Source organism: Pseudonaja textilis, chromosome 2 (assembly GCF_049901715.1).
Source record: "Pseudonaja textilis isolate UNSWEBS1 chromosome 2, rPseTex1.2, whole genome shotgun sequence".
NCBI classification, from domain to species: Eukaryota; Metazoa; Chordata; class Lepidosauria; order Squamata; family Elapidae; genus Pseudonaja; species Pseudonaja textilis.
In genome coordinates this window covers 163,136,623-163,151,517 of record NC_141991.1, presented here as the reverse complement: position 1 = coordinate 163,151,517, position 14,895 = coordinate 163,136,623, and the positions used below count along the sequence as shown (strand labels likewise).

The following is a 14,895-nucleotide window of genomic DNA, read 5'->3' as shown; positions in this document are numbered from 1 at the left end:
AATGATAACTGATTTGAGCCTTCTACCACACTCTGGAGGATAAAGTTATCAGTAAGAGAGATCAGGGAGAATGCTGGAAGTGCTTTTTTCTTATCTTACTGGCCTCAGTTACTTCACTACAGCTCTTCTGAGTTCCAGACTCTTGTTTGTGTTGATTAGAGGAAACAGTAACATCTGGAGTTGTTTTAAGATAGGCAGCTATATTGAGGACTGGAATGATGGGAAGGAAAGGAAGGAAGAAAGAAAACAAGGAAAGGGAAAGGAGAAAGAAGGAAAGTTTTCCTCTGCCTTGTTATTCTAAAGTGGTTAGCACTACATGCTAATGTTGCTTTGAATTAATTATTTATCCAGATAATTACATTCAATCAGAAAGCAGAAAGTGTTGAATGGTGTTTATGAAATTAATTTTATTATTTGTCTATGCTGTGTGAAGCAGATTTCTAGTTCTAATTAGGGATATTATATTACAAACATCTGTGATCTTGTTTACTTTAGAGGCTTTGTAAAAAGAAAAAAAAATCCCATCAGTTACTCCATAAAATTCTTGATTTGGAGGATTTTGTAGCTCTTCTCCTAATCCTAATTGTATCTGCAAAAGATAAGGCCCAACTGAGATTCCAAAGTGCAGAAACCTGTGATATAGAATTCCTTTTCTGAAATTATAATTTATTAATTTGTGCTTAAATATTTAATACTATAATTGAAAGATTTGTCAGTTCATTTACTCAGTTAACATATAGCCTTACATTTTAGGGAACTAAATATAATCTGAAATTGATCATGGTTGCTTTCAGTGTTGTGTCATGGGCTTTGCTACATCTTTATGGATTCCACATTTACTATGAGAATGATTAATAATCAAGTATAGCTTTTTTTCCAAGAGTCAAAATCCTTAAAGACCAGACTCCTCAAAAACATTAAAGCATTAAAATGGAAGAAATACTGAAAATTGCAGCTTCTTGTTAAAGATTCTTGAAGTCAAGTTTCTGTGGCATTGTTTGGCATGGCAGCTCTATAATTTTGTACAGGCTGAGAGGAAGAACTCACATGGAAAAGCCAGCGTTATTGTGATCCCAGTGCCTTGAATTTTTATACAGTATGTTGGTGATGGGAAGCTATTTCAGTCTTGGTGCCAGAAGCACAATACTGTACTTGCTGAATAGGCATCCTTGGAGGATAATAGCCGAGTAAGACATATTGCATCTTGAATTGCAGAGAAGAGAGAAGTTTATATTATCCACAAATACCATAAACCAGGCACAGAAGACTTTCTGACTTGATTGCCCTGTAATTGAGTTTGTTTAAGGGATCTTCTCGGTAGTCTTTCTGTAGAAATAAAGAAAAATAGAGAAATAAAGAGAAATAAAGCCTGGTATTCTGGAGAAACCTGGCAAAAGCAAGAAAGAGAAACCTCAAGAAAAATATTGGCTACCACAAAATAGGGGACAGGGTAAATTGTATGTATAAAGTATATTTTAAACCTGATTTTCCATATTTAAACTACATTTAGTTGATCTAAAGATTGTAAAAGCCATCTTTTTTAGTACTGCACTAAATTTTATTCTTCAGATTTTTTATTTATTGTCTTGAAAACAACGACGGAGAAACAGAAAAAAGTGAAACCCAAAAATAAAAATACACTGTTGAAGAAAAAAACATACATAGATATATATTTTTTTAGAAAAACAATCAAAAAAATACAAAGAAAAAAGAAAACTATATTACTTCTAGCTTTCTGTAACTCCACCCCCCCACCCCCCATCCATTTCAAAAGTATTTTGCTATGCAGGATGTAAAACTGCAATTTGAATTAAGTACTTTGATAATACATACTCAGCTGGCATTGTTACTTGTAATTATTGTATGTCAATATGAAGATTTGGTTTAGCTTGAAATATGCTTATGTTCTTTAATTACTGTTTCTTATTACAGTCAACCCCATTACATTTGGCGGCAGGATATAACAGAGTTCGTATAGTCCAGCTTTTACTTCAGCATGGTGCTGATGTCCATGCAAAAGACAAAGGGTATGTCAAATTGTATAATTTGGTTTTGATAGTGCTAATATGATGTAAGGTGGAAAGCACTTTTTCATAATGACACTCACAGATTCATAGGTACTATTTTGAGGCCAGGCAAAACTCTTCCCTCCCCCCTAAATCATTTAAAACTGGTTGCTTTTGTTTAATTTTTGTGAATATTTGTAATTTCTGTTTCCTTCTGTGATTTTTATATTTTATTTTTGCTTTCCATCTTATGGTAGCGTATTTTATTGCAATGTATATTTGCATGAGCAATATTCTGTGAGCCATTCAGATGAATCTAAGCATGATTATCAGTAAAAATAAGATAGTGATTTGAGTAAAAGTGGAATAGCATTGTTGGGCAAATTCATGGGAGCAAATCATATATATCCATGTTGCAACTATCTCAGAGTTCCCCAACATTTCCAGCTTTGCAGACCGTTGGGTGGGGAGGGGGGATGGTTCCATGTGAGTGGCTGGGAAGTGTGTGCGCAGCTCCATTTGCACGAGCAGCATGCCTATGTTATTCATGCAAGTGAGGGCGTGTGTGTGCATGTGCACTTGCCAGCTGTTTCTGCAGACCAGTTGCAAACCTCTTGCAGCCCACTAGTGGGCTGTGGCCTACCCACCGGCCAGGGACCCCTGCACTATCTCATATAAGATCTGGAATGTCCACATAGTAGTCTTTCCCCCATATTTAGATGCTAATTAAAATATAACATTTGTTTGTGGCCCAGATACAGGGAAATATTTAGACAGTAACTGTCACTCCTCTGTAATTTATGACAGCAAGGTCATGACAGGGCATTGGACTTGATGACCTCTTGGACCTCTTCCAATTGATTTTAGCCTATTTGTTTGATTTAAAATATTCAGTTGTAGCTGTAAATTTGCTATGTTCCTTTTTCTTCTCTGTGAATGGCATGGATAGTCTCAGTTTTAAGGTTCTGTTGTATTTGTCAACTTATTACGGAAGCAATGAATCCTTGAATGAGCTTAACTTTTTTCTGCAGTCTTCAAATGTATGTATTCTTGGAAGGCATGTTATATAGTTCATGTAAGACTGAAGCATTTTTTTTTAACCTAACTGGTTTGAGCTGTAGGAAGTTAGCACTCACCCCTCTCCTAGAAAATTGAACTATCCTAGGAAATATTAAAAAGGCAGAATATTTCCTCTAAAAAGAGTAGAAACTCAGAAGCAGTAACTCACCTCAGAAGTAGAAGCTCACCCCCACCTTTGTTAATGGGTGGGCCATTAAGGCCTGGGCCAGAATACTTTACATAACAAAGATCTCCAAGTAAATCTATAGCAATTGCTTAAAAGCCCTTTCAGTGCATCATCATCATCATCATCCAGCAAGGCTCAACCAAGCCTGGAACTCAGGACAACCTATAGAGTTGCTCTTGCATGGCCTCATGGGAGTCTGACAACCAATCGGAATACAAGCTCCAATTCAAATCCCAACAAAAGTTATAAAACCCAGGCACTCTCAGCACCTCAGCCCTTTTTTCTTGATCTCTTCCTTCACCTTGAAGCATGTGATCATCCTTCCTTTTCACTCTGGAGCTCCAGGCCATGTGGTCCTCTTGTCTACCATTAAACCTTCCAAGCATCCTCCATGTTTCCAGTGTCTTTTTACCCACTTGGAACTGAACCCAGAAGGATATTTCTTTCAACAGCTTTTTCCAACAAGCAAATCATATATCACTTTTAGATGGAATATCGCTATTCTAACTTTTGTTTGAAACTGGTTCATGAACTTTGGCTTATTTTATTCGTGGTTTTTATGTCTGAAATTCTCAGTGGAATAAAAATATAAAAATGAGGAAATACTCATTTTACTCAATATGTAAAACATGTCCTTTAATGAAATGTAACTGTATATACACACAGCAGTAAAATAAACAATAAGCCCAAAATAAAGAAAAACAAAAGAACCCCTAGAAAGATACCATCCCTACATTTATGCAGGCAGGAAACATTAGAACTGTGCAAAGCTTTAAAAAGAAATAATTTGACAAATGCTTTAGCACAAGAAAAATATTAAAGCAGATAGAATATATGGTGCAGTGTAGTGAAGAATTAATTTGCTGAATAGTTAAACAATATTTTTTTTCTTTGTTATAGTGGACTTGTGCCTCTACACAACGCATGTTCCTATGGACATTATGAAGTTACAGAATTGCTATTGAAGGTGGATAAGTTAATAATTATGTAATTATATAAAGATTGTCATTAATGCGAAGGGTTTTATTCTGTTTACAAATTATAGGTTGTATTGCATGTGAGATAATTTGTATGCCTTTGTGATGTTGATAAAGAAAATATTTTAGAGACCTCCCTTTTCAGTATTTTTTTTTAAAAGGCTGCTTCTTATTTGAAATAATTCATCACTATAAAAAACATTTAAAGCTGTCACCAATTTTGCTAAATTATCCCCAAAACACCTCCTTTATTCCAGTCTAATTTTACTAAGTCAAATAAGATTACATTCCTATTCTATTTTTCTCATCTATATTGTAGAACAGATTTATTTAGAAAATTTACATGGCTGCCTAACTTAAGTGAATAACTATTAAAAACAAGAATGAAATTAAATGGAATATAAAGGTATTTTGCAAGTAACTTACAGCTTCTGAAACACACATAGTGGATTTCTTTAGCAGACATAAATAATCCCTGAAAGAAATGCCAGGCTTTGATGGCCTTTTGCAACCCAGCAAGTCAGGGGCATCCAATTTTTGAGTAGGAGTGGAGAGGAAGTGAAGGGGGCTGTTTCATTGGGCAGGCACTATGAAGCAAAGGCATGTCTCCTGAATCCCACAAGATGGCACTGTTTCATAGAATAGGCACTACAGTACTCGCCCCAAGCCAGTGATCGGGTTTGTATTATTTCAAGTAGAGAACTAAACAAAGGAGTTTCAAGTGCTATTATACCAAGATTTATTGTAATTGATCTGTTATACCAGTTTTTGTAAACAAATCTCATGTGTTAATCTCACTCTTTCGATGTCAAGTAGAATACATTTGTTCAGCTAATGAAATGAAATGATTAAATGACTTCATATATGTTAGAAATTCTAATATGATTTCCCTCACAGACAGTTAATCCAACCTTGTGTATTTAAAACTAAAAAAATAATAATTATAATATTGATGCAACATAAAATGCCTGTTGCCTTTTCCTCCTGTTACATTTGTTCCTTAGCATGGAGCCTGTGTTAATGCAATGGATCTCTGGCAGTTTACTCCATTACATGAAGCCGCTTCCAAGAATCGTGTGGAGGTTTGTTCTCTGTTACTCAGCCATGGTGCAGATCCAACATTAGTCAACTGCCATGGCAAGAGTGCTGTTGATATGGCACCGACACCTGAGCTCAAAGAGAGGCTCACCTGTAAGTATGACTATGTGCAAGCTGTTATCATTCTCAGCAAGACTACAGAATTCATTCTTTTCTACAGTATTAAAAATGATATTCTGTTCTTTTAAAGTAAGGCTGATATGGTATCTCAGCCTTCAGTTGATGAATTTTTTGTACCATCTGAGAAATTTAAAGGATTTATGCTTATGTATTTTATTTCATCTTATTTATTAATCTAAATTTATTTATGTGGCTGCCCATCTTAGTACTGTGACTTCAGGGGGCTACCAGAAATTTAAAAAATACATATCAGGACCAACTAAAGCATAGAGTGACTACCAAAGATATCACATACCTGCAGTATTGGCTGAATTGCTTGCTCAACTCCTATGCCCAAGAAAACAGCCTGGTCTCCAAGACTTTCCTAAAAGTGAGCACAGTCGGGACCTTATCTGTTACAGAACTAAGGTTTTAATTTTTAGCATAACTCCCCATCACCATCACTTCCTCATTATTGGGAGCAATAAAACTTACGAAACGAATGCCTAGGAACTTTGTGGAACTTAAGATGTTTTTGGCCCAACTTTGTGGTGCCACATTGTTCAGTCATTGCTAAAAGGAAGCCTATCAGTATGAGTGTTAGCATTGTTCGGCCTAATGTTTTCAGAAGTGCTATTGTTTCAGATACTAATATTTATAGATATCATAACTAGTAATCATTGAAAACATCAATTTTCCATGAATTTGACCTTCCATACTTTTCCAGTTGACTCATTTAAGTATCGCTACATATCTGTGTGACAATTTCCATAATTTCCTAAAGCTCCGAGTCCGGTGATACTTCTTTTTGTCAGTCTTGTATATCCTGCTCTTGGTGATCCATTTCTATTGTTGATTTTTCCACACAGTACATAATTGTGTATATTAATGTTATCGCCTTCATATCTTGTTTATAATTTCCATCTTTTCTGGTCTAAACACTCCCAAATGGGAAAAAAAAATGCTGATAGGATAGTTCCACCATCTTTTCGATTATCTGCTTCCTTTACATATACTAAACCCTCTACTCATTTAGCAACCATATTCCAATGACTTGGGCATTAAGCGAAATGATCACTAAGTGATTGAAAGAGAGAAAAACACTCTGAAGATCATTAGTTGCTGCAGTTTCTCTCAGATAAAGTTCTCTTATACAATATCCATTTTTCCCCTTTGGTCAGAAAGTGATTTTTAATATCATTTATTACTGTATTTTTATTATTGGACCTACTATTTTTGTGTTGCAAATGGTTGCTAAACAAAGTAGCCACTAAATGAGGAATGGCTTTATTTAACACTCTGAAAGCTGTTTTTGAAATGTTGTCAACTTGAATTATATGTACCATATTTTAAATATGACCATGGAATGGAATGGAATGGAATTCTTTTATTGGCCAAGTGTGATTGGACACACAAGGAATATGCCTTGGTGCAAATGCTCTCTGTATACATAAAAGAAAAGATACATTCATCAAGAGTCAAGAATCATAAGGTACAACACTTAATAATAGTCATAGGGTACAATAAACAATCAAATCAAAGTAGGAAACAGTCCATATAAATCGTAAGGATACAAGTGAAAAAGTTACAGTCATACAGTCACAAGTGGGAGGGGATGGGTGATAAGGAGTGATGAGATTATTAGTAATAGTAATGCAGACTTTGTAAATAGTTGGACAGTGTTGAGGAAATTATTTGTTTTGAAGAGTGATGGCGTTTGGGAAAAAACTGTCCTTGTGTCTGGTTGTTCTGGTGTGTGCAGTGCTCTATAGCGTCGTTTTGAGGGAAGGAGTTGAAACAGTTTATGTCCGGGATGTGAGGGGTCTGTAAATATTAGAGAGCATTTCACTGAGGCAGCCGTTGTCGGCGCCATCTTGGATCAAGACATATTTGTACCATAGTTTTTATTTTCATTTTTGTCCTAATGAATTCCCAATGTGGGATTTGCCTTTTTCATAGTTTAGCACACTGAATTTTAATTGAGTCGTTTACTACAGTCTCAAGATTCTTTTCTAGATTAGAGATTCAGTCTAACCTCAGTCAGGTTATATGTGAAGATGTTATATTTTTTTCTTTCTTTTTGGTGTTTGCACAACCTGAGCCACATTTGCAATTTTAATATCTCTCTGTTTTAAAATTCTTTGTTTTGACTACCTTATTTATTTGGTGATGTCAAAAGAATTGAAATCTCCTTCAGAGACTTATCAGAGAAACTGTATCTGCAGTAATGTTATTTTGCACTGAAAACTATTTTGATTAAAAACTGCCTTTACCTCTTAAATCATGGATGCTTTTCTGTCTTTCAGAAGCATTACTTGAGAGAATATAGTGGGACAGTCCACTAGAGATTTTTTCCCTTCTATTTACTACCCATAACTATGTTTTTCCCCTTCTGCAGATGAATTCAAAGGACATTCCTTATTACAAGCAGCAAGGGAAGCTGATTTAGCCAAAGTCAAGAAAACACTTGCCTTGGAGGTCATTAATTTTAAGCAGCCACAGTCTCATGAGACAGCACTGGTGAGATCATGTAGTAACTTTTCTTGCTTTAGCTGTGTATACATTTAAGATTTTCTGGTACAATCATAGCAATAGTTTACAAAGAGTTTCACCTATTAGAAGTTAATGCTTGACCTGCTATTGATTTAATGCCATATTCAGAAAAAAATCTGTTCCATTAACCCATTTTTTTTTCTTTTTTCTCTGAAATGTATTGTACAGTCTGTTCAATGTTTTATGTCTTCTGTGAAAGCAATCTTTTAAAATGTAATCACACTATAATTAACATATTGGAATAGTGTTGAGGAAATTCAAGTGTAAGGCTACCTTTGGCTAAGGAAATTCAATGGGCAGTTTGAGACCACTCATCCTCCTTGCACAAACTACTACTATGAGATTTTGTTAAGGAAATCTTGCCAGGAACCTATAGTCATTTGAAGAATAAGTGGGATAAAAACATAATGTTGTTGTTATAATTGGTGGAAGTAATGGTAGAGAAGCTTATCTCTTTACATATTTTATTAGTTCTTTGATTCAGTGCATGAAAAAAGGAAGGAGCTGAAATGAATATTTTACCTCTCATTCTTTCTCAGTCGCAAATATGGTAAATCCTGATTGAAATCTTGCTCCCTCAGATTAGCTCCTTTCCAGAAAAAAATATAAATAAAACCAGTCAAGGTAGTAAATATTAGTCCTATTCTAATTTGTTCATAATGCTTCTGAGGACTGCTAGAAACTTGCTGACTAAGTGTATATGCGGTTTTGGTGTTTGTTCTCTTGTGCTTATTTCAATTTTTGGATTTTGCTGCTGGTATAGATATCAATAGAAAGATCTGCTACTTGAAACATGCAAGCCAGGCTGAAATCAACCAAGGATATTTAATGAAGTGACTGAAAAAGATTTGTTCACATGGCTCATGTGGTACTAATGTTTGAAGAAAGAAAATAGACAGCTTAGAATAGGGGAGATCACGTAAATTATGCTTTACTAGTGCCATCCTCTTAAATTACATGAACATAATTTTATTTTGTTAATGTATTTATTTATTTATTAAATTTCCATGCTAGCCATCTCACTAATACAGCAACTCCCAATGGCTTACATTTTATTATATTATATACTACCTTGTATTACAATCTTCTCATTATACAATGCTGTCTCTTTTGTAGCACTGTGCTGTGTCCTCTCTTCACCCTAAACGGAAACAAGTCACTGAATTACTGCTTCGGAAAGGAGCCAATGTCAATGAAAAAAATAAGGAGTATGTTTATTCTTTGAAATTATAATATTTGCATTTAGATGGATCAGGCAAGCTTTGAGAGCTCTTAATCTTGTCTCTTTTCCAATCTAGTTTCATGACTCCTTTGCATGTGGCTGCTGAACGAGCACACAATGACGTTATGGAAGTTCTACATAAGCATGGTGCAAAGGTAAATATTGTTCTGTATTTTAAGTAATGCAGTGGATGGGAAGAGTAGTCTTGTGTGTGATCTCTCGTGTAATAAACAGCTATAAGTCCTGCTTATTCTAATAGTAACATGGATACCTCTGGTCCCGGAGACTGACCCAGATTGGATCCAGTAACATGGATAGCTGATTCGTCTTGTTCCTAACAGAATTTGAATAGATGAACTTTGGAAATATTATATTGTATCAGATTTATATGATCAGATTTATTTGTCATATTTGTTTCTGAAATCTTCTATAAACTTCTAGAGACGTGGGGGGGTTTTTTTGGGTGGGGTCTTTAATTTTATTCATCTCCACTTGATACAGAGTTATGATAATAGAAGTCTGTTTTGACTTAAAAGAATTCAGATAAAACATTTTCTTTTATTTTTCTGCTAAATTCATTCATAATACATTAGATTTAATAAACAAAATCCTATGATTATTTTCCTGATGTTGCCATAGCAGTGTTTGATTACAATAATATAGAAAGAGTAATAGTACATCTTCATCATAGATGCTAATCTGCTTCCATTGCTGACATTGTTCTGCCTTTCTGTTTTAATCAAGCAGTATGCTAAGTAAATGCTAATTAAATAGTTGGGATCATGACTTTTTAAAAAAAAGAAATATGTGGCTGTAATTCTCACTGTGAAGGTTATTATCCATTTCCTTTTAATACGTTTTAAGTGAAATTCAATAAATTAATCAGTAGTCAATATTTCAAAGTCAAATATATTCCTAATATCTGGTATATGTCTGCAACTCCTGCCATTCTTCATAACTTGGAAAATATGCAGAAGCTACTGCATTTATATGCCTATGTAGAGTGAAGTACCTTTAAATCTTAAGTCTTGTCCAGCCCTATTAGTCAATAAATGGTTATTTATTCTGTTAGGTACTTGGGACAACATATTAGAAAATAATATTTTTATTCAGTTAATGAGTGGATTTTTAGAGAAATGCATCAGTTTATCATATTTATAGATGTATCATTCAGAGGAATTATATATCATTCCATTTATCAATTGTTAACCAGGTATAGGCTTGCTAATAATGCTTTCTAATTGAATAATTTAATTTGAGGGTTTAAGTTGTCATTAGATATATGGATGCTATAATTGCATTAATGTAAGCATAGGAAAAAACATTTCACAACATCCCCTATTTTATGTGCTCCTAAATTTTTTCAATCTTTTCTGGAAAGCTGACTTACTCACAAGCTACACTTCCAGTATGTTCAGATTACTATTTGAGATTATATATAAAGTTTGAGTGAGATGCATCAGGATCTAGTGATGATATCTAGCCAACAAGATATTAGAGAACTCACAGGTCTTGTGATAACCCCTAGCTCTACTATTCAAAGTAATGTGCTTAGCTAAGATTACAATTCTTAGACAGTTTACTATGCATGAGATTATGAAAGTAAAACTGTTACCTTGGATTATAAATCAAGGAAGAAAATGCACAATTCAGCAGTGCCCAGGATGTTTGCAGTTCGCATATAAAATAAATGTATCTGTCTATCCAATATTACAGCTTGTTAGTGTTTAACTTCAACAATGCTTTAACTGTGTGTAAGACAGGTGCACTATAATTTAGGCATATATTATACAAGTGCTATTCTCCAGCTTTCTGTTGTAGAACATTGTTTTAAGCCGGTTCTATAGGACCATAAAATACTTTGATATAGACATTTGCAAGTGTACTGGATTTCTAAGCAGCTGTTCCGTTTTTCTATTTTCCTGCAGGGAAGCATTTTAGGAAAGATTCTTTGCACTTATTTAAATGGAAAAATGGTTCTGTAATTGTGCATTCAGGTTGTTAATTATAATGCATTTCCCAAGTGAGCTTCTTGCTGATTGAGTACTATGTCTAGCCACAGAATATTTAACTGATGATAGTGAATTTTTAGTTTATAGTCTCATTAATATAAAAAAATCACAAAATTGGTTCACTGTGTGCCAAGTACAGATATAGTAAAACCAATTCAAATAGTCATATAATGTAGTAATGAAAATACAACAATATTTTTAAGATTGGAAGAATATCATATATTTTAAAAAGCTGGGCAAATTAGAACTTTGCTTAATGCCAAAATGACAGTCTGGTGCAGTCACATGATGCCTCAACCTATGACCATAATTCTGAGCTCTATTATGGCATTAAATCAAGGACTACCTGTAAAGGAAGTAGTCCACATACAGGCACTTTTTTTGCATCCAGACACTATGTTACCTGCATGCTTGCTTATTATTGGCTATGGGAAGCAGTAAAACAAAGTTAATTTTGCACAAATGAGGTAAGATGAAACTTATTGATGTATAAATATTGGAGTGGAAAGGAGAAATTACACCTTGAGCCCTAGTGAGGATATGCACATTTTTCATCTTAGCAGAGGTTGAGATAACCTAATGCCAATATCACTCCCAGGAACCCCAAAACATGGAACAGTGCTTTTACATATTAGGAAGTCAGATTTCATTCTTTTTACACTAATAGGAACTTGAAATTGTGATGTAAGATATCTAGTGTTTTGCCATTGTTACTTGGTTAGCTTTAATAAGGTCGCATTAAATTTCTGATGGGATGTTGCAATATATACGGAGAATTGTGCATTGTTCTTTATACCTTGCTCCTTAGATAACTATCAGTCATTTTCTATTATCTTCTCTTCAGTATCCAAAGGAAGTTTCCAGTACAACTTCTTGTCATATATCTGAGGAGAAAATACTTGAGAATTGATCTTTATATCCTCATCTCTAGAAAACAAATAATCTGGAAACTGTTATTCCACTGCTGTACATATTATTCATGTTTCCCCTTAGATGAATGCACTGGACACACTTGGACAGACTCCTTTGCACAGGGCTGCTTTGGCAGGTCACTTGCAGACATGTCGCCTCCTGTTGAATTATGGCTCCGATCCCTCTATCATCTCCCTACAAGGTTTCACAGCAGCACAAATGGGCAATGAAGCAGTGCAGCAGATACTGAATGGTAGGTATTTTCGTTGCTTGACAACTGAAGGATAATTTTGGTTTTCAGAAGAAAGTCTGGTTTTAATTTTAGATTTTTGAAATTCATTTTGATTATCTTGCTCTGCAGTTCTGCAAAATTATTAGCAATTTAAAAGTGTGAAAAAATAACTTTAAAAATATGAGTCAGTTGATGGGCCTTAATTTCTCTTTTCATAAATCTGCTTATGTCCCTCAGCTTTTATTAAGCCACAAAATAACATGAAAAATCTGTACAAAAAATGGGCGGGATCGTTTCCTACTGCTCACTATTTTCTGCTACATAAACCTAGTGGGACTTAATTTCTCTTTTTCGTAAACCTGCTCATGTCTCTCATCTTTTATTATTTAATAACAAAATAACAATAAACATCTGGATAGAAAATGTGTGTGTCTGTTTCCTACAGCTTGCTATTTCCAGCTATTGTCCTTTTTAAATGCCTGGTTCTGATTATATGATAGAGGGATAAAAAAAAAAACAGACAATCAAACGAACTGTTTTGCTCTTAAGATTATTACAGAAACAGAGCTGAGAATTTTTTTTTCTCGACCAGGGGCCCCCAATTCCTGGGCCGCAGCCCACTACCAGCTGTGAGCTGTTTGCAACCAGGCCGTGTGAGTGGCGAGCCATCGCTCGTGCAGCCTGGTTTCCCCCTTCCCCCTCTCCCAGCCGAGCCACCAAGCTGCAAAGTTGTGAGGGGGCTCTGTTCTAGACGGCATGTTAAGCATGTAGTGATGCATTTAATCATGTTTTTATTTGGAATTAGAGGCCTTGTTGATTACATTTGGATGGTCCTGTTGTGGTTATTATTGCACTGTTTTATTTACCTTAAGAAAATGGAAGTCCTAAGAAAAAGGAAACAGACCACCTATATTACATCTTTCAATAAAATGTGTATTCAAACAACTTTATCAAAAAGTGCTTCACCATTCAGCCCACTTCAGCACAACTGACACAAGCTATGAAAAAGATAAAATTGTTAGATATCAAAGACATTTCAGAAACAACCAACAGACTATTCCCAACACATGGCATCACCGTAGCACAGAAACCAACCAACCATTGCTCTCCAAAACATCTGAAGTAACCCTAAAGACCTGGTAGCCCAAAAACGGAAAAAAGGACGTCTACAATACACTATGTAGGATATCTGGGTTGAAGACTAGCAGAACACATCCATGAACACCAACTAGCAGTCAGAAGACACAATGAAAAAATCTCACACACATGGTTAAATTCAACCATAGTTTCAACTGAGAAATCATAAGCATAACTAAACCAAATTAAATCTAAAATGCTAGAGAATTCCTGCATGTTTGACATTCAGACAAATCTGCCATCAAAAGGCATATATCGGTAAACCACATTTACAGACTGTTCAAAAGGGACAATAAAAAGCTAAGAAGGAAACAAAAAAGACCAGAACACATCTTTTCCAACATCCAACAAGGATTAACACCAGACAATCAAGCAATAAACAATACCCTAATTAAGGAACTACGAAGGAGAAAACCACATCTGCACCAATACTGGCAGGCCAAACTACAGAAAGCAAAACTCCCACTCACTAGCACTGAAGATTTTACCTAGTCAGATAATGAACCTTTCTTAGCACCACAGTTCAACCCTGAGCTACATATGTTCCCTTCTGTTGGAATCAGTAAAAAGAATTCAAAGTAAAAGTGATTCAGCTTAATTGGGATGAAAGAAGTGAATGAATTTAATTACTTCTTGTCACCAAGCAGGTCAGGGTGGGGTTATTGTGTTTACTCTTTCTATATTGGGTTTTTATTTTTTGGAAGCTGCCTGGAGTCACTGAAAGTGAATGGGCAGCCATATAAATTCTCTAAATAAAACAACAGTTTTCTTCCGGGTCAGATTCAAGGTGCTCAGTTTAACCTTTAAAACACTTCATGACATGGGATTGGGCTATCTGACGGACTGCCTCTCCCTGGTTATATCAGCCTGCCTCATTAGATCTGACAGAGAGGCATGCTGTAGACACCACCAACTGTGAACCTGCATTTGTTGTGTCCCAGGAGATGTGGTTTCTGCGATGTGACACCTGCCTTATGGAACATTCTTCCTCCTGAAATTAGATTAGTTCCATCCCTTTTGCCATACTAGAAGGCCGTCAACACCTGGTTTTGTTAACCTGTGGGTCCTGAGGAACTACAGACATGCTTAGATGCTAAGCTGGTTATTCTTATCCTCTCTTTGCCTAGGATTTATGAATATGCTTTTAATAAAATTTACTTTTTAAAATAATTTGTATATTTTTTTATGCGTTGTTTTACCCATTTATTATACTGTACATAGACTAGAGTCACCTTAGGTGAAATGGGTGACTGTAAATTAGATAAATAAAATAGCAGGAGGAATATTTTAGAGTTTTGAAAGTATAATTGTGCTATTTCAAAGAATAAAACTGAACAAGTGATAAATTTTTGGAAAAATATATATTACAAAGTCATAATTGCTGTAAGAATGTTGAAAATT

General features: G+C 35.0%; 1 protein-coding gene across 2 annotated transcripts in view; it reads left to right on the top strand.

The window, feature by feature from the left end:
* TNKS (tankyrase) overlaps positions 1-14,895 on the top strand; it is a 93,795-nt gene that overhangs the window by 53,845 nt on the left and 25,055 nt on the right. For both annotated transcript variants that reach the window (XM_026712685.2, XM_087926291.1), the window contains 7 exons: positions 1,933-2,027; positions 4,153-4,219; positions 5,234-5,420; positions 7,825-7,946; positions 9,096-9,187; positions 9,278-9,356; positions 12,207-12,378. In XM_026712685.2, the coding sequence (XP_026568470.2) occupies positions 1,933-2,027; positions 4,153-4,219; positions 5,234-5,420; positions 7,825-7,946; positions 9,096-9,187; positions 9,278-9,356; positions 12,207-12,378 (814 nt within the window). The remainder of the gene's footprint in view (positions 1-1,932; positions 2,028-4,152; positions 4,220-5,233; positions 5,421-7,824; positions 7,947-9,095; positions 9,188-9,277; positions 9,357-12,206; positions 12,379-14,895) is intronic.